Below are 26,676 nucleotides of genomic sequence, written 5' to 3' on the forward strand. Positions count from 1 at the left end.
TAGAACACATTGACACAGGAGACCGCTTCCTAAATGTAACCCCAGCAGCACAGACACTAAGAGAAAAAAAAATTAATAAATGGGGCCTCCTGAGTCTGAGAAACTTCTTTAAAGCAAAGGACACGGTCAACAAGACAAAACTGCAGCCTACAAAATGGGAAAAGATTGTCACAAACTCCACATAGGATAGAAGGCTGGCCTCAAATATACACAAAGAACTCAATAAATTGGTCATCAAAAGAACAAATAATCCCAGTTAAAAATGGAATACAGACCTAAACAGAGAACTTTCAACAGAGGAATTTAAAATGGCTGAGAGACACTTAGGAAGTGCTCAACATACTTAGTCTTCAGAGAAATGCAAATTAAAATGACTCTCAGATTCCATCTTCCACCTGTAACAATGGCCAAAATAAAAAAAAAAACAAAAACACTAATGAAAACTTATGATGGAGAGGATGTTGGGTAATGGGAACATTCCTCCATTGTTGGTGTGTATTTAAACTGCTACAACCTCTTTTGATATCAGTATGGTTATTACTCAGAAAATTAAGAAACAAATTACCTCAAGACTCAACAATAGCATTTTTGGGTATATACTCAAAGAATGCTTAATCAAACAAAAAATATGTGCTCAGCTATGTTCATATCACATTTTTGTCATAGCCAAAACCTGGAAACAGCCTAAAGTGGTTCATTTACACAGTGGAGTATTACACAGAAGAACCAAATACTGATTTGGCATCTTTTTATTAATGAGACCTGTTTTTATTCCCAGTGGACAGCTAGTAGCATTTATTTTCTATTACTTATACAGTTAAGTTTTGGTGATTCTCTTGTAGTTATGTACCATAGCCTTTGAATTCCATGTGCTGGAAGAATAAAGTAGTCAATATAGAAGACTTAAAGGTAGCACAGGATATATCAGTATCCATACAGGAAAACCTTCTTTAGTTTTATCATCTTATCTTCTAAGAATGTGATTATTTTGACTCATATTTCTCAGGCCACAGTTTGAAATTCATGTAACTGCACAGTGTTATGCTTAGATTCAGAATGTATTTTAAAAGGCAGCATTGATTAGACAAATCAGATACAACATGTGCATATGGATATTGACATTTACCCACCAGTAGAGTTGTGGAGTCTAAACAATTGCTTTAATGCTCTCACAAGGATAATTCTTTCTTTCTGACAGGAACACTCAATTCGTCATCCCAACAGAACCCGACCTTTAGCCTAATCTTATTAGTTTAGGGATATGAGATAATGTGCCATTCACCAGGGCCAAAGAGCAAATACTGGACAGATGCAGGTTGTTGTGGCACAGAAGCATTGGTTGATTCCATGAAACTCCCTCTAACTAACTATATAAAAAGCTTTGTCAGTTCAGTTCCTTCACAGCAATATCTTAATTTGAGCTTCTACCGAAGAGCAAAAGCAGGTACCACCATGGTAAAGTTTCTGCTGCTGGCTTTGGCATTTGGTCTGGCTCACGCTTATGCTGAGGTAAATTCATTTGGTCTGTGAACAGGTTTGATATTCTTCAACAGCATATTTCTGTGGATGTGATGTTTCATTCAGTTTGTCCGTGCAAGTCCATATTCATGAAATAACCTTTCTGGCTTTCACACATGTGCACTTTTTAAATAAGATTTTTCTAGGATGAAACAATTGAAAGAAGGATACAACGGGTTGAATTTCAGAGCTTAAGAGGCCAGCACATGAGTAGTTCCAAAACGTCACTGGTACCAAATGCTATGTAAATTGAGTCATCATATTACCCTGAGTTATTCTACATCCCTAGAAACATAATTTTTAACTAATAAACAAAATATTTTTTATTTTATATTTCTTGTAAGCTTATGTATTTCTAAAGATTCAGATAAGAGACGCGAGTACCAACTCACATTCCCAGGGACTTGGTTGTTTTTTTCAGCTTGAAGGAAAGTGGGTTACCACTGCCATCGCTGCTGACAATGTTGACAAGATAGAGGAAGAAGGACCTCTGAGACTCTATATTCGTGAAATTACTTGTAGTGAAGCATGTAGTCAAATGGGAGTCACATTTTATGTCAAGTAAGCAAATTGTCAACTATGTAAACTGAGTAGAATATTTCCATTTCTCAGCATTTATGTTGTCAAACTTCCAGGGGAATGTTCTGTTTCTGGTCATGAAATTTAAGGCCTCATCTTTGGCAATGTGATTATTTTATTCCGAGATGGGTTAGCTCCGGGTATCACATGGATGTTTGATACTGTCTTCAATTCCCTGAGTGTTTCCTTAGAAATCCTTTTGGTTGGAGGACTGTGGTTGAATTTTGTGCTCTAATATTAGATGCAAGAGACTCTAAGAATCTCATTTCTTGTAAGTTGAAGGGTAAGTGTGAACATTTGGTTCATAGTCATATATGTTATATTATTTAGTCAATGACATCATAAAAAGTCTTTCACAAACAAGTTAGACAAATCTAATTTGCAAACCCCTTTCTTTGATGCTCTACTTTCAAAAACACTTTTTGCCATTTAGATGATTATGTTCATTGAAAGGTTGCATAACAGCATAAGAACTTACAAAGCTTACAACCATTTCTTTCTTCTAGCTATGAATGTAAGTTTTAGGTTATCAATTAAATCACTTAAAACACATGCATATGAAACTATGTACATGTTATCATTGGATTAGAACATGAGAATTAAGATATTGAAAACCATACGCAGTGAATAGTGAAATTTGAATAAGGAAGCCATCAGAGAATTCATAGCACTTGGTAAAATTGCCACAAATAAAAAAAGGCATGTGTATGATTACAAACAGGATGCTATTTTCTAAACAAGAATTAAGAGAAGTGAGGTAAGCATAGGTACTTCTGTTACAGCTCTGTACACTGTTCATAGATTTTATTATATCATCAAGTTCATTATAATACTTAAAGATATTTAATATGAATTAAAGGTTATAAAGTATAAACCAGGGATCCTCTGTTTGATTTTTAGTGCGAATGGCCAATGTTCAGAGACCAAAGTCATTGGGTATAGGCAAGAAGATGGCAAATACAGAACCCAGTGTAAGTATGGGATCTGGGAGCTTCCTCTACGAACAGAAGCATTTTGAGTGAGCACATTCATGCTGACACTTCAGGTACTCATAGGTACATGGACCTAGAACAATATTAGTTACTTGGAAATTCATCAGTTCTTCCAACCAACTGAGATATGCTACAAAGTCAGAGTAGAATGTAGGTCATCTGAAGTTTACATGGAGAAGAACACTGAACCTGAAGATGTAAGTAATGATGCTAACAAAATGTCTCCATATAGTTTCCTGCATGAAAATTTATTTCTATATAATATTCAGTTTCTTTCCTTTTCTTAAATTTGTTCTTATTAGGCTATATATTTTTCTCTGCTCCCCTCCCTTCCTATCCCAACCCCTTCTACCCTCTCCTTTGTTGTCCATGCACCCATTTTACTCAGATCTTGTCTTTTTGTATATCCCATGTAGATTGTATCTATGGCAGTCTCTCTTAGGGTCCTCTTTGTTGTCTAGGTTTTCTGGGATTGTGAATTGTAGGGTAGTTTTTCTTTTCCTTGTGTCTAAAAAGCACTTATGAGTGAGTACACATGATATTTGTTTTTCTGGGTCTGGGTTACCTCACTCAATATAATATTTTCTAGATGCATTTATTTGCCTGCAAATTTCAAGACGTCATTTTCCCTGCTATGTAGTACTCCGTTGTATAAATGTACTATATTTTTCTTATCCATTCTTCTGAAAAGGGCTAATTACGTTGTTTCTAGGTTCTGGCTATGACAAATAATGCTGATTTCATACAATATCTCTGTTTGTCATCAGACAGGCCTGATACTCACTGATAGGTCTCAGTGGCCTCAAACATCATTGAAAACTTCTTGCCTCAGGCTGACAAGCACTCATATTACAAGCCTGAACTGTCATTCTGGATTCAGGGAAACTTTAAATTAATGGTCCTATTTTAAAGTTTCCTATTCTCTTACTTTGTAACAATCATAAAATTTACATCATTAAATGATAAACTTCAATTTTGAAAGGCAGTTAGGGAAAATCTGTTTAAAAACTTCAGACAGACCCCTTCAATTTTGTAAACATTGTTAAAATAACAGTAAAAATATTGGACTGAAGTATGCATAGGATGATCTTTGTTTAGATCTTGAATGAAGGGAGGGCACATTCTTCTGCCAACTTTATTGTTTTCTTAAGTTTACATGACCATTATAACGTAGTCAAGTAATAGAAATTTACTAGATAATAAATTCATTTTATTTTTCCATGAACCACTTTTATAACTTAATGTCTTTAAGAGAAAAATCTACACACACACACACACAGAGAGAGAGAGAGAGAGAGAGAGAGAGAGAGAGAGAGAGAGAGAGAGATGATGATGATGATGATGATGATGATGATGATGATGATGATGAGAGACAGAGAGAGAATGCAAACAGAAAAACTCTCACACAGAGAGAGAACATACACACTATGAATGTCTGGTAAACTTAAAATGAAATGATGATTCTTAAATCTTTTCTATCTATAATCTAACAAGAATAAAACTTTTGTGCAGATGTCTAATTAGTATGTTCTTTTTAGCATATGTATCAATTCTCCCACCAAGTATTACTATGGTATGACACGAAAGATTTCAGTTCAGAAAACTGTCAAGTGTCTTTTTGGATCTGGTTGAAAGGGGAAGGATTACCCAACAGAGTGATCCCACAGGTCTTGACACAAGGAATTCAGAGAAAAGGAAATGTGTATGAACCTTGGATTCACTATCAGGTTTAAAGAGTGGAAATGATTGGTTCTCATATTATGATTGGATATGCAAAATGAATGACTACAAGAATACCTTTGCCAACATGTGCTATATGATAGTGAATCAGAGATGATTGCTACAGTCAGGATCAATATTAATGTTTAGTCAACAGGTGATGCCAAACAAAGTAGAAAAATGAGTGGCACTGGGTTTGCAATATTTCTGTTATTACAGTTGAAGGTGACAACAGATATGAACCTGTGCATGTGACACCAGAGAACATAGTCTTTACCAGCAAGAATGTGGATAGAGCTGGCCAGACAACTAACCTGATTTTTCTTGTTGGTAAGAATGGTAGTGGGTTTTCTGATGTAGTAAGAGAAGTAGCACACTGAAAATCGAGATTAAGTCAGATTCACACTCCAAACAGTATTGTGGTGTTTCCAAACTCCTCTCCACTAAATGACAATATGCTTGTTGTGTGGACCAACTTTTACCTTATTTTGTAATTTGAGTTGCATGGTCATTGAAGAGTATTGGTGACGGTGAATGTTATTGGAAGTGTTTATGTTCATGTTTCCTTACTAGAAAGAAAAGACTAAATACTATTTGTCTGAAATTTAAAACATTTTGAGTGTCATTTGATCAAGTGTGTACTAAAGAAATCATGAACTCTAGAGTATAGACTCAGGAGAAATGTGAAGCTGCCATTGATAAGCATCCATGATTCTTTTGTGTTATATTTTTGAAAATACATAGGCTTGAGATGTGAGAATTCCCTAAAGAAGCTGCTTTATTTTTGCATACATCATGAAACACTGAAAATGGAATTTGGGGAAAATTATTACTGTTTGTATTGGTCTACCTAGGATAGATCTTTTGAAGCAGTTGGGACTTTCTATTGCATGTGATGCAGGGATACTAAAGAAGCAATATAATTTCTCCATATTTCTTGAACATGTCTTTGACACTGTGATTAATAAACTGTAGGAAAAGGTAAACCTTTGACTCCTGAACAATATGAAAAACTTGAAGAATTTGCTAAGGAACAAAACATTCCAAAAGAAAACATTAGAGAAATTCTGGCTACAGGTAACCCCAATGAATATTGTTTTGGCCACAGAATTTCTCTCTCTCTCTCTCTCTCTCTCTCTCTCTCTCTCTCTCTCTCTCTCTCTCTCTCTCTCATATATCCATGTATGAATATATACACATACATAATGTATATATATATATAAAACGAATCTAACTCTATCTATCTATCTATCTATCTATCTATCTATCTATCTATCTATCTATCTGCCTATATATCTACTCAGTAAGATCCCTGATTCAGATTATATGGAGTCGTATGCAATCTTTCAGTTGCTATTTCCAGAAATAATCCTTGGGGATCTGTTATTATATTACTATGAAAACGTTTCTGTCAATCCTTACCCCATTCATATTCTTTTGCAGATATTTGTCCTCAATAATGACTTTCTGGAGGTGAGAAGAAACAGAGGCCATGATTTGTGCTTATTACAAAAAATTAGAGATAAGTATGTCACCAAGGAAAATGTACACTGAAAATTAGGAAAATCAAGACTGGGTATCATATGTCTTTTTTTTTTTCGATACAAGGTTTCTCTGTGGTTTTTGGAGCCTGTCCTGGAACTAGCTCTTGTAGACCAGGCTGGTCTCGAACTCACAGAGATCCGCCTGCCTCTGCCTCCCTAGTGCTGGGATTACAGGCGTGCACCACCACTGCCCGGCCATATGTCTTTTAAAAGAGAAAATATTACAGAGATAGAAATGAAGGATAAAATATCTTTATTTATAAAAAGATGAAGAATTTTATCTAATTCACAATTGCTAATATGCTTACATAGAAGAATACTTCATCAAGAGAGTCTGCCTTGCTATTTGTAAAAATCTTATATTACTTATGATTGTGGGGTATTATTTGTCACAGATATGGTAAAATGATGTTGATATTTTCAGCATATTCCTTGAAACCACTCAATATAAATTTTCATGTAAAGGCACAGAATATCATTATTTTCTGTTGACAGTGCTTCTATAGTTTCCACAGTACAAGGTATTGGTGATTTCTAGGATAGGACTTGTTTGTGTACCATCATTTATGTATACTCATTATATTGTTATATATATTTTTGCATCCATGAACTCTCAATGATGAAATATTTACTGTCTGTTCAATCATGTTTTAATTTTTGCTTTCATGTCTATCTGCACAGATGACAGGAGGAATAGAATGATACATCATATCCTCTTGACCATGGAATCAATGTCATATATAAATCACCATTTCTTTTAAATGAATTGTCTTTTCTCCTGTGAAGTCAGAGCAGCCTATACCAAATTCCTGACTTGTATTTCCTTTCCCTTCTTATGATTTATAAGGTCTTCATATTTCTTAATGATTAAATAAAGTGTTTCAAGAAGCAATAAAGATGTTGTGAAAAGGATCTCATTCAAAAAGCACATAAATATTCACTAAACTAATAAAATAACCACTCTGGTGTAACAAATGATATCAGTATTACTAAATCAGGACTGCTGAGAAGTCAAGAAAAATGGCACTGAGTTTTGATCCTACTGCACGTACTGGCTTTGTGGGAGCCTAAGCTGTTTGGATGCTCACCTTACTAGACCTGGAAGGAGGTGGGAGGTCCTTGGGCTTCCTACAGGGCAGGGAACCCTGACTGCTCTTGGAGCTGATGAGGGAGGGGGACTTGATTGGGGGAGGTGAGGGAATGGGAGGCAGTGGCGGGGAGGAGGCAGAAATCTTTAATAAATAAATAGATAAAAATGAAATGTGATAATTACTGGAGATCCATGATTAAGAACACTGAAGAAATAAATTTTATATTGTGCTTCATGCTTACTTTCAGCTTAAAATTATGATTTGGGTTTGAACAGTCCTAACACTCTATAAGATTTCACAGAAAAATCTCTTTGGGTCTGCCTCCATGTTACACATTATTTAAAAGAGAGGATGAAATATGTTTTCAAAAGTCTATCTGAGGAGATTATTTTTTGCTAAATGACTTCAGTAAGCAAATGAATCAGGATATGCTTTAATAGTGTACATATGACTCAGTTACATTTGAAGAATAATTTCTTAAGAATGATATTCCATAGATACCATGCCCTACATATGTGCATGTGCTGGTTACAATTTTCTCTTTGTATTGCAACAATTACTTAGGATGTAGTTAGTTATCAAATTACAAAAGGCAGAGGCAATCTTCTTTTAGGGCTTGGAACAAGGAAAAACAAAATATATTAGAAAATGTTGTTACATACAGTTTAATGAAGTCTTAAGATATAAAGAAAGCAAAGTGCATTCAATATTCATAAACAAGAGATATGAATAAGAAACAATGATAATTTTTCTGTGAAAAATCCTGTTATTTAAACTTTTACTGTGTGCCTGGCAAATCAATGTTACTTTAGAAAAAATAATTGACCAACGTCTTCTGTAAATTTGGTATATTCAGTGTACATTTACATCACACCACCTTCGTTCTCCTACTAATTAGTGCTATTCCTGTGTCCTCTTCTTGCAATTTCTCCAACTTCTTCATGAATATACAAATTCATTTCAATATATGTGTGAATATGTGTGTGTATTAAGAAAGAAGAGGTTGACACAGAAATTTATACCCAATTGTGTCCATTTAGAGTTTCTAATATGCATTTGTACCCAGTGCTGTCCTTTTATGCTTCAATTACTTATTACCTATAAGTCTCATATTAGAAGTAAAGGGAATATGGCTACATCTTGTCCTATCAGAAGTGGCTTTCTAAGCTGCCAAGACTTCAAATGGCATAGAAGTTCTAAAGCTCACCATTCACATTATGCTAACATGGGTAAAGCTTGCGAAATCTGAGAGGTAACTCAGAGGTGATTAGTTAAACTTACACCTTGAGCTGTAGAATGTAAATCATCCTTGATTCCATAAACATATTCCTCTATCATTGTTCTTTTCACCAACTATTGTAATTTCTATGTATATTCTGAATGGTAATTTCTTAATCACGACTACTAGAGATGATTTAAATACTGATCTTATTTAGTAGTACTCTCATGGTGACCAGGAATAATCTTCCTTCATCAAATTGTAGAATGCATTGTTCCTGCAGATATGTTCTTATAACAGCCTGAAGCCTTCCAAAGGTGTCAGTTTTACAAGTTTACACTGCAGGAATCCTCATCTTTCTATCTCCTCAGCAAAATTAATACCAAGAAAACATATGACTCCATATCAAAACATGTATTATAAAACTAAAACTCATGTTCTCAGAGAGTGAAGCATAAATATCTGAGACACACTTCAAAGTGTTCAATGTCTTTAGCCATCACAGAAATAAACTTGAATCTCCTTAGAGATTTTGTCTATGATGCAGGGAAAGGGCTGTACTTGGTCCTGGTTGGTGGGAGTGAAAAATGATTCAACTGTGATCAAAATCAGCACGAGAAATGGCTGCACTTGGCCCTTGATGGTGGAAGTGAAACCTGATTCTGCTGTGATCAACATCAGTGGGTAGGATCCTAACATCCGTTTTACCATAAGTCCTTCAAAGAAGAATTACAACAAAACTCTGTTGACATATTTTACATTCATATACACGCACACACACACACACACACACACACACACACACTCACATATACATTGTTTGAATGAGTGTGAGGTCCTATGTTCTGGGAGTCCCATATATTGTGGCTTAACCTTCACATAACCAAAGAAAGCTCGAGGAACCTAATTTTGGCCACAACATCATTTATTGAAGGAAGTTGGATTAAATTGTCATAAAGCTATTATCTTTGTCATTGTTCTGATATGGCAATGGTTTATGACTAAATAGTTGTCCTTAGCATTCCAAGATAGGAGACAATACTATTGTTCATGTTACCCCAGACAGCTGATTTATTTTAATAGGAAACCAACCCTACCTGTATATTCTTGGTCAGTATCTTTCTGTAATATAAAATATGTGAACAAAAGAAGAGCATCTTTGCATACAACAGTTCCTTTTCCTTCATTTTTAGAAAATGCTACTTGCAAGCAAAGCTTTGAAATCCCTAATTAGCTGCTCTGAAGCTCCTCTTTCCAAGAATAGCATTTGAATTATAGACTCTGCTTGACACACATGCCACCCAAATAGGAAAGAATATACCTTCTTCTCTGCAGCTCATGGAACCTTCTTGAAAATTGACCACATACTCGGTAACAAAGCAAACTTCCAAAGTTACAAAAAAAAATTAGTAACCACCTGTGTCTTATCGGTTAACCATGGATTAAAGTTAGAATACAACAATGCTACCCCCAGAAAGTCTACAAACTCATGGAAACTGAACAATCAACTACTGAACCACACCTGCATAAAGGAAGAAATAAAGAAAGAAATTAAAGTCTTTCTTGAATTCAATGAAAATAAAGACTCAACATACTCAAACCTATGGGACACAATGAGAGCAGTGCCAAGAGGAAAGTTCATAGCACTAAGTGCACACTTGAAGAAAACGGAGAAAGCATACATTGGGGACTTAACAACACACCTGAAAGCTCTAGAAAAAAAAAGCAGACTAACCTAGGAGGATTAGAACACTGGAAATAATCAAACTCAGGGCTGAAATAAACAAAATAGAAACACAGAAAACAATCCAAAGAATCAATGAAGTAAAAAGTTGGTTCTTGGAGAAAATCGACAAGATCGACAAACCACTATCCAAAGTAATTAAACGGCAGAGAGAGAACACGCAAAAAAATAAGATCAGAAATGAAAACGGGGACATAAACACAGACACACGAAATTCAGAGAATCATTAGATATTACTACAAAAGCCTGTATGCCACAAAACTGGAAAATGCAAAATAATGGACATTTTTTTAGATAAGTACCATATACCAAAGTTAAACCAAGACCAGGTGAACAATCTAAATAGACCCATTAGTCGCGAAGAATTAGAAGCTGTTATGAAAAAACTCCCTTCCAAAAAAAGCCCAGGATTAGATGGTTTCAATGCAGAATTTTCCCAGAACTTCCAAGAGGAGCTAATACCTATACTCCTTAACATATTTCACAATATAGAAACAGAAGAGGCATTGCCAAATTCCTTTTATGAAGCTACAGTCACCCTGATACCAAAACCTCACAAAGACATAACCAAGAAAGAGAACGACAGACCAATCTCACTCATGAACATGGACGCAAAAATTCTCAATAAAATACTGGCAAACCGAATCCAAGAAAACATTAGAAAAATTATCCATTATCATCAAGTAAGCTTCATCCCTGAGATGCAGGGCTGGTTCAACATATACAAATCTATCAATGTAATCCATCATATAAATAAACTGAAAGAAAAAAAAACATATGATCATTTCATTATATGCTGAAAAAGCATTTGACAAAATTCAACACCACTTTATGATAAAGGTCTTGGAGAGATTAGGGATACAAGGGTCATACCTAAATATAATAAAAGCTATTTACAACAAGACGACAGCCAACATTAAGTTAAGCAGAGAAAAACTCAAAGCCATCCCACTAAAATCAGGAACATGACAAGGCTGTCCACTCTCTCCATACCTCTTCAAAATAGTGCTTGAAATTCTAGCAATAGCAATAAGACAACATAAGGGGATTAAGGGGATTCGAATTGGAAAACAAGGAGTTAAACTTTCGTTATTTGCAGATGATATGATAGTGTACATAACCAACCCCAAAAACTCCACCAAAGAACTCCTGCAGCTGATAAACACCTTTAGTAATGTGGCAGGATAGAAGATCAACTCCAATAAATCAGTTGCCCTCCTATACACGAAGGAAAAGGAAGCAGAGAGGGAAATCAGAGAGGCATCACCTTTCACTTTGGCCACAAATAGCATAAAATATCTTGGGGTAACTCTGACCAAGGAAGTGAAGGATCTATTTGACAAGAACTTTAAGTCTTTGAAGAAAGAAATTGAAGAACATACCAGAAAATGGAAGGATCTCCCTTGATATTGGATTGTGAGGATCAACATAGTAAAAATGGCAATTCTACCAAAGGCAATTTATAGATTCATTGCAATCTCCATGAAGGTCCCATCAAAATTCTCAACAGACTCTGAGAGGTCAATAATCAACCTTATATGGAATGACAAAAAACTCAGGATAGCCAATGCAATCTTATACAATAAAGCATCGTCTGGAGGCATTACCATCCCTGACTTCAAACTCTATTACAGATCTACAGTAATGAAAACAGCTTGGTATTGGCAAAAAAATAGAGAAGTCGACCAATGGAATCAAATACAAGACTCGGATTTTAACCCTCAATCCTATGAACACCTGATTTTCGATAAAGGAGCTAAAAGTATACAATGGAAGAAAGAAAGCATCTTCAACAAAAGGTGCTGGAATAACTGGATACCAACCTGTAGAGGAATGAAAATAGATCCCTCTCCATCACCATGCACAAAACTCAAGTCCAAATGGATCAAAGACCTCAATATCAATCTGAACACACTGAACCTGATAGAAGAGAAAGTGGGAAGTACTCTTCAACATATGGGCACAGGAGATCACTTGCTACGCTTAACCCCAATATCACAGAAATTAAGGGCAACTTTGAATAAAAGGGACCTCCTGAAATGGAGAAGCTTCTGTAAAGCAAAGGACACTGTCACCAAGAAAAAACAGCAACCTACTGACTGGGAGAACATCTTCACCAACCTTGAATCAGACAACGGTCTGATCTCCAAAATATATAAAGAACTCCAGAAACTAGACTTTAAAATGCTAATTAACCCAATTAAAAAATGGGGCATTGAAGTGAACAGAGAATTCTCAATGGAAGAAGTTCAAATGGCCAAAAGACAATTAAGGTCATGCTCAACTACCTTAGTGATCAGGGAAATGCAAATCAAAACAACTTTGAGATATCATCTTAAACATGTCAGAATGGTTAAAATCAAAAACACCAATGATAGACTTTGCTGGAGAGGTTGTAGAGTAAGGGGTACATGCATCCATTGTTGGTGGGAATGCAACACTTTGGGAATCAGTGGGGCGATTTCTCAGGAAATTCAAGTTCAAACTACCTCCGGACCGAGCAATACCACTCTTGGGAATATAACCAAGAGATGCCCTATCATATTACAAAAGCATTTGTTCAACTATGTTCATAGCAGCATTATTTGTAATAGCCAGAACCTGGAAACATCCTAGATGCCCTTCAATGGAAGAATGGTTGAAGAAAGTGTGGAATATATACATACTAGATTACTACTCAGTGGTAAAATACAATGACATCTTGAATTTTGCATGCAAATGGATAGAAATAGAAAACACTATCCTGAGTGAGGTAACCCAGAACCAAAATGATTAACATGGGATGTACTCACTCATAATTGGTTTCTAGCCATAAATAAAAGACATTGAGCCTATAAAATAGAGCCAGAAAAATTCTTCAAAGACCTTTAAAGAACACTACTCAACTTCTTATAAAAAAGCAAAAAAAAAGTACCCATGGAAGCCAAAACAATAATGTACAATAAAGGAACTTCTGAAGGCATCACAATCCCTGACTTTAAACTCTACTATAGACCAACAGTACTGAAAAAAATAAAACTCATACAGACATAAAAAAAAAGACAGAAGGACCAATGGAAGTGATTCGAAGATGGAGATAATAAGCCACACATCAAATAATACCTGATTTTTGACAAAAAAAAGGCATAAAATATAAAATAGAAAAAAAGAAATTTTATTTAACAAATGGTGCTGGCAAACTGAATATTGACTTGTAAAGGAATAAAAATAGATCCATATCTACTAACATGCACAAAACTCAAGTCCAAATGGATCAAAGACCTCAACCTAAAACCAAATACACTGAACCTTATAGAAAAGAAATTGGGAAGTAAACTTGAATGCATTGACACAGGAGACCACTTCCAAATATAACCCAAGTAGCACAGAAACTTGAGAGAAACATTTAACATGCGACCTTCTGAAACTGAAAAGCTTCTATAAATCAAAGGACATGGTCAACAAGACCAAATGGCAGTCTACAGAATGGGAAAAAAATCTTCACCAAACACACATCACACAGAGGTCTTATCTCAAAAATATACAAAGAACTAAAGATTCGGCCATCAAAAGTAATAATAATAATCCAATTTTAAAAAATGAAGTACAGACCTAAACAGAGAACTCTCAACAGAAGAATCTAAAATGGCTGAAAGACACTTAAGAAAGTGTTCAACATCCTTAAACATCAGAGGAATGCAAAAAAATACAACACTGAGATTTCATCTAACACGTGTAATAATGGCCACGATGAAAACACTGATGACAACTTATGCTGAAGAGGTTGTGGGGCAAAGGGAACACTCCTGCATTTTTGGAACAGCCACTTTCAATGTCAGTATGGCAATTTTTTAGAAAATTAGGAAACAACCTTCCTCCATACCCAGCAATACCACTTTTTGGTATGTACCCAAAGGATTCTCAAAAGTACCACAAGGACATGTGCTCAGCTATGTTCACAACAGCATTGTTTGTCATAGCCAGAACCTGGAAACAAGTTAAATGACCCTTGACCAAAGAATGGATAAGGAAAATATGGTATATTTACACAATGGAGTATTACACAGCAGAAAAAAATGACAACATGAAATTTGCAGGCAAATGAATGGATCTAGAAAACATCATATTGAGTGAGGTAACTGAGACCTAGAAAGACAAATATCACATATACTTCCTCATAAGTAGGTTTTAGACATAAATAAAAACAACAGCATATAATTCACAACCCCAGAGAACCTAAACAACAATGAGGATGCTAAGAGAGACATGCATGGATCTAATCCACATGGGAATTAGAAAAAGAAAAGATCTCCTGAGTAAATTGGGGGTATGGGGACCATGGAAGAGGGTGGATGGGAATGGAAGAGGAAGGAGGAAAAACAGGGAAAATATATAGTTCAATAAAATCAATAATAAGAATAATAGGTTATCTAAAAAACAAGAAGCAGACAAGGACAGTGAGGACAAAACAAATGGCAATCTTACCGAAAGCAATCTACAGATTAAGTGCAATGCCCTGTAAAATCCCATCAAAATTCTTCAAAGACCTCTAAAGAACATTACTCAACTTCATATGTAAAAGCAAAAATAAATAAATAAATGAATAAATAAACAAATAAAATCAGAAAACTAGGATAGCTGAAACAATCATGTACAATAAAGGAACTTCTGGAGACATCACAATCTCTGACTTCAAACTTTACTACAGAACTACAATACTGAAAATATTCTGGTATTGGCATAAAAACTGACAGGAGGACTAATGCAACTGAATCGAAGACGCTGATATTAATCCACACATCTACTAACACCTGATTTTTGACAAAAAAGCAAAAAAAATAGAAAATATAAAATAAAGAAAGCTTTTTTAACAAATGGTATTGGCAGAACTGGATATCAACATGTAAAAGAATAAAGATAGATCCATATCTATCGCCATGCACAAAACTCAAGTCCAAATGGATCAAAGACCTCAGTATAAAACCAAACACGCTGAACCTCATGGAAGAGAATGTAGGAAGTACACTTCAATGCATTGGCACAAAACACTTCCTAAATGTGACTCTAGTAGCACAGACACTAAGAGAAAAAAATTAATAAATGGAACTTTCTAAAACTGAAAATCTTTTGTAAAGCAAAGGACATGGTCAACAAGACAAAACAACAGCCTACAAGAATGGGAAAAGACCTTCACCAACCCCACATAATACAGAGGACTGATCTCCAAAATAAACAAAGAATTCTAGAAACTGGCCATCAAAAGAACAAAATATCCAATAAAATAATCGGGTACAAACCTAAAGAGAGAACTCTCAACAGATAAATCTAAAATGGGTGAAAGACACTTAGGAAATGCTCAACATCCTTAGCCATCAGAGAAATGCAAATCAAAACAACACTGGGATTCCATATTTCATCTGTAAGAATGTCCATGATCAAAAACATTGATGACAACTTATGCTGGAGAGGATAAGGGGTAAATGGAACACTCCTCCATTACTGGTGGGAGTGCAAACGATATAGCCACTTTGGAAATCAGTATGGTGATTTCTCAGAAAATTAGGAAACAATTTACCTCAAGAACCATCCATGCAACTTTTTGGTATATACCCAAGTATGCTCAATCATACCACAAGGACATATGCTCAACTTTTCATAGCAGCATTATTTGTCATAGCCAGAACCTGGAAGCAACCTAAATGCCCCTCAATCAAAGAATGGATAAGGAAAATGTGGTACATTTACACCATGAAGTACTACACAGCAGAAAAAATAATGACATCTTGAAGTTTTCAGACAAATGGATGGATCTAGAAAACATCATACTGAGTGAGGTAACAAAATCTCAGAAAGGCAAATATCATCTGTACTCACTCACAGTGGCTTTTTAACATAATGCAAAGAAAAGCAGCCTACAATGCACAATCCCAGAGAACCTAGACAACAAAGAGTACCCTAAGAGAGAAATACATGGATTTAATCTACATGGGAAGTAGAAAAAGACAAGATCTAAGTAAATAGGGAAAGTGGGAATCATGAAAGATGGTAGAAGAGGAGGGTAGAGGAAGGGAGGGGAACAGAAAATATATAGCTGAATAAAAGCATTTTTTATTTATTAGATTATTAAAAATTACCAAATCCAAGTCCACACTCCCTCTTCTTCTCCCACTCCCTTCCCTCCTCCCACACCATTTCATCCCACACCCCGACCACTCCTCAGAGAGGGTAAGGCACATTGCTTTATGGAAGGTCAAGGCACTCCTTACTATATCTAGGCTGAGCAAAGAAGGTTTTCATCCAAAGAGAATAGGATCTCCAAAAGCCAGTACATGCAGTACCGATAAATTCTGGTGCCACTGTCAGTGCCCACCTAGTCTTCCCCAGATAAACAATTTTTTAAAAGAAAGAAATTTGCCTTCTTGTTTTAATTTATGTTTAACCCAATATATTTTCTTTCCTTCCATACTATTGTAAATGATATTCCATACATGAACTCTTTCTAAGGTTGCTTGGCTATTGGTAGATAGAAGGGTTGTTAACATTTGTATGCTGATTCTTTGCTTGTCATGCTGCTGAAATTGTTGACTCTGCTACATGTCTTCTGGTACAATGCAGCCATGTGTTAAGTATAATACCATGGCATTTGAAAATGGGGATGATTGGAATTCATCTGTTCATATGTGTGTGATTATAATTTCATTCCCTTTCTCTATTGCTCACTGCAAGAAATCCAACATGACATTGTAAAGGAATAGGGAGAGTGGGCACTCTCTCTTCTTCAAGATTTTAGTCAGTTTCCTTGCCAGTTTTCTACATGTAGAATGGATTTTGAAGTATGTTTCTCAGAGATAGCCTTTAATATTTTGAAGTATATTTTCTCCATTTCGACTCTCCCTGGGGATTTTATCTTGAAAGTATGATATATTTTATCACTGGCTTTTTCTTCATCTATTGAATTAATCATGTGCTTTCTTGCCTTAATTATGTTGTATGATCATTATATTTATAGAATTATGTATTTTAAATCAAGCCTGTATCCCTGGAATAAATCCATCTTAATCATTGTGAACAATTCCTTTGATATGGGTGTATATTCATTTTCTAGTATTTTATTAAGGTTTTTTTAACACTATGATCCCAGTTATGTTTTTCTGTATGTGCATGAATGTTCATATGCATACATGAATGCATGCCTCTGTGTGTGTATGCAAGTGCATGTGTGTTCTTTGATAGGGATTAAATTAACACTGGCTATATATAACATATTTGGAGGTGATTCTTTACATTCTGTTGGTTTTTTTGTATCAATGCTAATAAAAACTCACATCCACATAGGCTAGGGGAATGGTTCAGTTGGGAAAAGTTCTTCCCTCCCAAGTATGACTGGAGTTTAATTATTTATTTTATTTTATTTTAAAAATCATCTTATTTTATATTCATATCACAGTTTCTTCTCCCTCTCATCCTTCCATTTGCTCCATCTTCTCCCCACCCCTATCCACTTTTCAGAGAGGGTGATGCCGTACATGGGGAGTCAACAAAGATTGTCACATTATTTGAGGCAGGATCAAGGCTCTCTTCCCTATATCTGGTTGAGCAAGCTAACCATTCATAGAAAATCGGCTTCAAGGAGCCAGTTTATGCATGAGGATAAATACTGGTTCCACTTCTAGTGGCCCCACAAATTGCCCAAGCCACACAGCTGTCACCCACATTCACGGGGCCTAGTTTGTTCTTATGTAGGTTCCTCAGCTATAAGTATAGAGTCAGTGAGCTCCTACATGCTCAGGTTAGCTATATCCGTGGGTTTCCCCATCGTAGACTTGGCCCATTTGCTCGGAATATCACTCCTCCATCTCTATGTCTGGACTTCAGGAGTTCATGCCAGTGGTTAGCTGTGGATCTATGCATCTGTTTCCATCAGGTGCTGATGAAGGCTCTATGATGACAATTAAGATAGTCATCAATCTGATTAGAGGGGAAGGCCAATTCAGGTACTGTTGACAGAGGTTTCTGTCCTGCCTGGTCCCATAGCCTTTCAGTCCCCCCCAAAAGCACACAAAGATGTACATTAACATTCGCTGGTTTCCTCTTAGCTCAGGCTTCTTACTAACTCTTATAACTTATATTGGCCTATAATTAATGTGTGCATTAGCCACGTTGCTTGAAACCTGTTATCAGGAAGCATTCTCATCTTGCTTCCTCTGTATCTGGGTGTCAGCTGCAGACTGAGTCTTCCTCTTCCCAGAATTCTCCTGTTCTCATTTCCCTACCTCTACTTCCTACTTGGCTGCCCCTCCTATGCTTCCTGCCTGACTATTGGCCAATCAGCATTTCACGAAAGCAATATAACTGATAATTTTTTACAGAGTAGAAGACCATTGTCTCACAGCAAGGTACCCTCTCCACTATTGCTTAGATTCTTAGCTGGGGTCATCTGTGTAGATTCTTGAAAAAAAAAGTCAAGATAGTTGGGTTGTAATTCTTCTTTGAAGGACTTGTGGTAAGACTGATGTCATCTTTAGGATACTCGTCATTGATTTTGACAGCAGCTGAATCAGTTTTCACTTCCACATACCTGGACCAAGTGCAGCCCTTTCCATGCATCATTTCTTTTATTGAGCTAGGCCATGCTGACACCAGTAAGACAAAATATCTAAATAGTTTTAATTTTATTTCCCTAATGCCTAAGAATATTGAACACTTTTAAGTGTCTCTCAGACCTTTGTGTTTCACTTTCTGAGAACACGCTTTTTTGATCTATAATCCAGGTTTGGAAAGAAGTCATTTGTTTTCTTCATGTTTATTTTGCTGAGAACACAGAGAAATAAGAATTCCTGGAATTCTTAACTTGCAAAACTGACTGCTTTGAGAGGTTTCTGGCTATTATAAGAATATATCTGCAGAAATAATAATACACTCTACAAATTGATGAAGGAAGATTATCTTGGTCAACATGAGAGTACTACAAACTAGGATCGATATTTAAATCATCTCTAAAGTCTTGGTTAAGAACTTAACATTCAGAATGTTCAGAGAAATTACACTGGTTGATGAAATCAACAATGGTAGTTGGACATGTTTATGGAACCAAGCATGATTAATCTTCTATAGCTCAGGATGAAAGTTCAACTAATCACCACTGAGTTACCTCTCAGATTGCGCAAACTAGCTATGTTATGACGATGTGAATGGTGAGCTTAAGAACTTTCATGCCATTTGAAAGCTTGGCAACATAGAAAGCAACTTCTGATAGTAAAAGAAGTAGCCATGTTCCTTTTACCTCTAAAATGAGACCACTCATAAGTTGTAAGTAATTGAAGACCAAGGGTCCAGCACTAAACATGAATCCATATTAGAAATACTAAATGGACTCATATGGGCTATAAATTTCTCTATCAATCTCCTCTCTTTAAATACACATCCAGGCACACACACACACATTCACACATACTTTTAAATAAATGCGAATATTCCTGAAGAACTTGGAAAAATTGGAAGAAGAGATGGGACACAAGTATAGTAGTAATTATTTTGAGATTTGTGTGAAGTGATGTAAATGTACATTGGAAATACAGAACTTTTATCAAACATTAGTCCAGTATTTGTTCTGACGTCACTGTGTTTTAAAGAAACAGAAGAAAGGTTAAATAACATGTTTTAGTCAACAAGAAACTATTTCATTCTTTCTAATTCATATCTGTTGCCTATGAATATTGAATGTACTTTGACTTGGTTATATCTTTAGATGAGAGACCGGATGCAGCGACACTGTCTAATATCTTTTCTTTTTCCTTGTTTAAAGCTCTCAAAGAAGCCAGGCGGTGGTGGTGCATGCCTTTAATCCCAGCACTCGGGAGGCAGAGGCAGGCGGATCTCTGTGTGTTCAAGGCCAGCCTGGTCTACAAGAGCTAGTTCCAGGACCGGAACCAAAAGCTACGGATAAACACTGCTTCGAAAATAAAAAAAAAATTGCATTGCCTTTTCTATAGCTTTCTATTTTGAGAGCTAACTACATTCTAATGAATCATTGTATCACAAACAGAAAATTGTAATAAATATATGAATATTTATAGGGATTGTTATAATTTTCATGAACTTATTCTTCAAGTGAGAATGACTCCTCAGATTTACATTATTGAGAATATCTTGATTCATTTGCTTACTTACTGAAGTCATTTAACAAGAGACAATCTCCTCATATGAACTATTGAAAACATATTTTACCCTTTATTTTAAATAATGTGTAACATGGAGGCAGATCCAAAGAGTTTGTTGCGTGAAATCTTTTAAAGTTTTATGACCATTCATCTGCAAATAACAAATTTTCAGCTGAAGGTAAATAAGAGCACAACACACAATTTACCACAGCAGAGTTCTTGCCCATGGCTCTCCAGGAATTGTAAAGTTTCCAATTATTACAGTAAGTTCTAGTAATACAGACATCATTTCTTACAGCCGAGTGGTGATTTTAATTATCTTAGTGAAGGTTTAAGTGGTTTTTAAATGAAATCCTTTTCACAAGGTCCTCATTGCTTCTTGAAACATTTTATTGAATCATTCAAAAAGTAACAGCTCATAGATCATACAAAGAGAAAGGAAAAGTAAGTCAGGACTTTGGATGGTGGTATCTTGAATTCATAGTCAAGGGGAAATTTATTCAGAAAGAAATGGGGATTTGTATGTGATGCTAATTCCATGGTAAAGAGGACATGATGTGTAATTCTCATCCTGTTGTCATCTCTGCAGACATGAAAGCAAATATTAAAACATGGTTAGTCCGACAGGAAAATTTTCATCCTTGGGAATGTATGAATACAAAATTAAATATAACAATATAGAGTATAGAGAAGGGATTGCCCATGAACAGTTTCTTCCCTAGAAATCACCAATATCTTGTGCTTTGAATTCTATAGGAGCTCTGTTGACAGGAAATATGACACTCTTTAATCTTATACGACAATTTATATTGACAGGTTTAAATGAATTTATTGAAAAGATCAACCTGCTTATACAATATCTGTGACAAATCATATGCCACAATCATGAGTAAAGTAGGATTTCTCAAATGTCAAGACACACTTTTAATGACGGAATATTCTTCTATACCAAAAATATTAGCAATTATGAATACATGTCCTTCAAACTGCTTTATAAATAAACATATGCTATCCTTCGTTTTTGTCACAGTAAGATTTTCATTTTTAAAAGACAAATAATAACCTGTCTTTATTTTGCATTCATTTTTCCCATGGTCCCATACTTGTCTCCATTTTTTTTTAAATAATAAGCACAAATCCACTCAAATATCAAGGTGATTAGACATGCCTTCTGTTTCTACTCACCTACAGAAGATCATTATTTAGGACAAGTATCTGTAAAAGCAGTTGAATGGAGTAAGGATTAACAGAACTGATCTCATAAGAATACGAGAACAGCTCCCCAGGGGATGTTGCTGGAAAGAACAACTCAAAGATAACATATAGCTAGATATAACATCATTCAGAGATCTTACTGAGTAGATAAGTAGGTAGATAGATACATAGAATAATAGATACATCAATACATAAACAGATACATAGAGAGACAGACTCAGTATGTAGATACACATACATGTATTTATGAATATCCATTGTTATACGTATACATATGTATGTATGTATGTATTTATGGATGCTATGGACAAAAATATTAATTAAGGTTACCTGTAGCAAGAACATCTCGAAAGTTTTCTGGTGGAATGCTACGTTCCTTAGCATATGCCTCAAGTTTTTCATGTTTTTCAGGAGTCAAAGGTTGACCTTTTCCTACATTGCATGAATTCCAATGGCAGAGACATGATCAGTAGAATTCTGGAGAATTTACATTGCGTCTTTAGTATCCCACCACTACATAGAATAAAAATACCAACTGCTCTAATTTCAACTACCCTGGGTGAGTCAATATAGGCAATAATAATTTTTGAGAGTTCCATGGACACATTTAAAAATGTCTAAATGACGGTATGAGATCACTTTTCAGCGTTTCATGATGCATCAAAAAATTAAAAATAAAAACTTCTCTAGAGAATTCACTCATCTCAATCCTACCCACTTTCTAAAACATAACACTAGAGAGTCACAGATGCCTATGAATGGAAGCTTCACTTTTCTCCCAAATCTATACTCTAGAGTTCATGTTTTAATTTAGTACACACTTGAACAAATGAACTCAAAATGGTCTGAATTGTGGGAAAATACTCCATTTTACTCTATTCTTTCCAGTGAGGAAACACGAACATCAACTCTTCCAATACCCCCCACCCCGCCATCGTCCCTAGTCTTCAATGACCATGCTACTTGAATTACAGTATAATGTAAAAATTGGCTCACAAAACAAATGGACTGTTATTTAGTTGATAAGAGTTTGGAAATAACAGGATACTGTATTTGGTGGGTGAATCTGACTTAATCCTCATTTACAGGGTCGTACTTTTGTTACTGTTACAGGAAACCCACTACCATTCTTACCAACAACAAAAATCAAGTTTGTTGTCTGGCCGGCTCTATCCACATTCGCACCGGTAAAGACTATGTTGTCTTCTGTTGCACTCACAGGTTTAAATACATTATCCCCTTCAACTGCAATAACAGACACATTTCAAAACTCAGTGTCATCCATTTCTCTACTTTGTTGGATGTTACCTGTTGACTAAACATTAATATTGACCCTGACTCTGCAATCATCTCTGATTCACTATCATATGACACACATGTATAAAGGTATTCTTGTAGTCATTCATTTTACATATCCTATCATAATGTGGTAACCAATCATTCTTACTTTTTAAACCTGGTACTGAATCCTAGGTACAGACACTTTCCCTTTTCTCTGAATTCCTGTGTCAAGACCTGTGGGATCACTCTGTTGGGTAATTCTTCCCATTTCAATCAGATACAAAAGGCCACTTGTCAGTTTCCTGAAAGTGTAAAACTTTGGTGTCATACCATAATAATACCTGGTGGGCAAAGGGATACATATGCAAAAAAGACTGTACTCATTAGAAATATGCACAAAAGTTTTCATCTTACAACTTGTAAGATGAAAAACTCTCTGGTGTGTGTGTGTGTGTGTGTGTGTGTGTGTTTTATGTGTGTGTGTCTATGATATTTTCACTTACAGATACTAAATGAATGATAGAATGGTTCACAGAAATAAGTGGATTTTAGGATCTGGTCATTTTCTGTTACAGGACTGCTTTTTAATATTCATGTGAGGTTAGAAAAGCATTATTTTTGCCAGAAGAATGTGCCTTCTCTTCATTTAAAATCAAGCCAAAAGTTATGCTGTGTACAATTCAGTTGAATAGTGTTGATATTATTTTAGCATTTTTTTTTCAAATTTGGGGTAGTAAGTTTGAAATTATTAAACAGATTTTACCCTAACTGCTTTTCAAAAGTCAATTTTATCATCCAGTGATCTAAATGTTATGATGTTTATAAAATGTAAGAAAGGGAAACTTTCTTATATCATCGTTAATTAAAATCCTCTATAAATCTAGGATGATAGATAATCCTTGTAATATAAGTACTTGATAAACTGAATCATGAAGTTTGCAAAGATGTTTGAGGCCACCGAGACCTAATAGTGAGCGGCAGGCCTGTCCAATAACAAACCAAAATACTGTATGAAAGAAAAGACACTGAATATTGTTTAGAAGTAAATTTTCATGCAGGAAACTATTTGGAGACTTTTTGTTAGCATTACTCATGTCGTTACTTTATTGTGTTCTTCTCCATGTAAACTTCAGATGACCTACAATGTACTCTGACTTCATATCATATCTCCGTTGGTTGGAAGGACTGATAACATTCCCAGTAACCAAAATTGTTCTAGGTCCATGTATCTATCCGTGGCTGAAGTGTCAGCATGTATGCCCTCACCCACAATGCTTTTGTTCATAGAGGAAGTGCCAAGATCCCATACTTACACTGGGTTCTGTAGTTGCCATCTTCTTGCCTATACCCAGTGATTTGGGTCTGAGAACATTGGTTATTCACACTGAAAATCAAACAGAGGAATCATGGTTTATTGTATTTATCCTTTGAATTAATATTAAATATTTAATTAAATATTACAGAACATGAGATATTTTCATATCTATGAACAGTGTTCAGAGCTAGAAGAGATGAAACTGTTTACCTCACTTTTCATAATGTTTGTTTAGAAAATATTATCCTGTTTGCAATCATACATATGAATTTCTTTATTTGTAGCAATTTTCCCAATTGTTATGAAGACTATTTTATTCCTTATCCAAATTTCAGTATTCACTGAGTATGATTTTCAATATGTTCATTCTCTTTGACTGTTCCAACAATAAATATGTACACAAGATTTTATGAATGTGTTTTAAATGCTTTTGTGTCTAACCAAAAACAACAGTTGTGGCTAGAAAAAAATAATGGTTATAAACATTTTAAGTTTTTACAGTGTTAAGCACCTTTTCATTGAACATTGTCATCTAAATGTCAGAAAAAAAATTTTGAAACTAGAGCATCACAGACATGTTTCTGGCAGTTCAGACCCAAAATAATCACACAGAAACTATATTATTTAAATCTCCACTTGGCCAATCACTTAAGCATATTGCTAATGACTTTATCATCTATAATTAACCAAATTCCATTATTTTATATTTTCCATGAGGCTCGTGGCCTACTGGCAAAGTTCCGGCTGGCAACTCACGTCTATTCCCTCTGGCGGCTACATGATATCTCTTTGACACCGACTTCTTTCTCCCAGCATTCAGTTTAGTTTTCCCCGCCTAGCTATATTCTGCCCTATCACAGGCCAAGGTAGATTCTTTATCCATTAACTAATAAAAACAACACATATAGAGAAGTACTTCCCATACCAGGCATGGATTTGCAAATTAGATTTTTCTGACCTGTTTGTGGAAGAATATTTTTATGACACCTATGCCTGAATAATATAACATGCATGACATTGACCCAAATGCTCACACCTACCTTTTGGCTAACTAGAAATGAGATCCTTAGAATCTCATGATTTTAATATTAGAGCATAAAATTCAGCCACAGGCCTCCAGCCAGAAGAATTTCTCAGGAAAAGCTCATAGAATTGGAGACAGATTTTTACTTTCCTGTGGTCTCCAGAGCTAACCCATCATGAAATAACAAAATTGCATTTCTGAAGATGAGATTTTCAGTTTCATGACCAGAAACAGAACATTCACCTATACGCTTAACAATAGAAAAATCTGTGAAACGTAAGCAGTCTGCTCAGGTTACACTGTTGACAATTTGCTTACTTGACATAAAATGTGACTTCCATTTTACTACATGCCTCAGTGCAAGTAATTTCACGAACATAGAGTCTCAGTGGTCCTCCTGCCTCTATCTTGTCCACATTGTCAGCAGCGATGGCAGTGGTAACCCACTTTCCTTCAAGCTGAAAAAACAACAAAGGCCACTGGAATTTGAGTTGTTACTTTCATCTCTGATTCGAATCTTTGGAAATACATAAGCTAATGAGAAAGATAAATCAATAAGAGTTTGTTTGTTAGTTCAAAATTATGCTTCTGGGGAAGAAGAATAACTCGGGACAATATGATAACTCAATTTACATAACATTTTGAACTTGAGACATTTTGGAACTACTCATATTTGGTCTCCTATGCTCTGCAAATTCAATCCATTGGTTTTTTTTTTATTTTCTTCGTTTGATTTTTGAGAAATCTGGCTGGAAAATTGTATCTGAGTGAAAGTCAGAAAGGTTATATCATGAATATGTATTTGCAAGGACAAACTGAATGACACCCGCACCCACAGAACTAAACTATTGAAGAATATCAAACCTGTGCACAGATCAAATGAATTTACCTCAGCCTGAGCATGAGCCAGACCAAATGCCAAAGCAAGTAGCAGAAACTTTACCATGGTGGTGCCTGCCTTTGCTCTTCCACAGGAGATCAAAGAAGGGTATTGGTTGTGAAGGAACTGAACTGAAAAGCTTTTTATACAGTTAGTTAGAGGGAGTCTCCTGGAATCAACCAATGGTTCTGCACCACAACAGCCTGCATCTGTCCAGTATGTTCACTTCACCCTGCTGAATGACGTATGATCTCATACCCCTAAACTAATAAGATTAGGCTAAAGGTCAGGTTCTGTTGGGATGATTAATTGAACATTCCTCTCAGAAAGAAAGATCTGTCCCTGTGAGAGAATTTAAGTAATCATTTTGCCTCCAGAGCTATACTTGTGGGTAAAGGTCACAATGCATGTAGATA

At 35.5% G+C, this 26,676-nt stretch overlaps 2 protein-coding genes across 2 annotated transcripts; one reads left to right on the forward strand and one right to left on the reverse strand.

The window, feature by feature from the left end:
• The first annotated feature begins 1,452 nt into the window (after positions 1–1,452).
• On the forward strand, positions 1,453–6,268 carry LOC121444880 (odorant-binding protein-like). The gene is made up of 6 exons (XM_041646804.1): positions 1,453–1,509; positions 1,940–2,079; positions 2,998–3,068; positions 5,028–5,138; positions 5,784–5,885; positions 6,252–6,268. Exons 1-6 carry the CDS (start codon positions 1,453–1,455, stop codon positions 6,266–6,268), a joined length of 498 nt encoding a protein of 165 aa, XP_041502738.1.
• Positions 6,269–9,154: 2,886 nt separating this feature from the next.
• On the reverse strand, positions 9,155–26,326 carry LOC121444881 (odorant-binding protein-like). The gene is made up of 6 exons (XM_041646805.1): positions 26,270–26,326; positions 25,699–25,838; positions 24,355–24,425; positions 22,895–23,005; positions 22,091–22,192; positions 9,155–9,378 (listed from the first exon to the last, which is right to left on the reverse strand). Exons 1-6 carry the CDS (start codon positions 26,324–26,326, stop codon positions 9,155–9,157), a joined length of 705 nt encoding a protein of 234 aa, XP_041502739.1.
• Between the last annotated feature and the right edge of the window lie 350 nt (positions 26,327–26,676).

This window comes from Microtus oregoni, unplaced genomic scaffold (assembly GCF_018167655.1).
Source record: "Microtus oregoni isolate MIOR12 unplaced genomic scaffold, Mior012 000145F_ref0000173, whole genome shotgun sequence".
Classification (NCBI taxonomy): Eukaryota; Metazoa; Chordata; class Mammalia; order Rodentia; family Cricetidae; genus Microtus; species Microtus oregoni.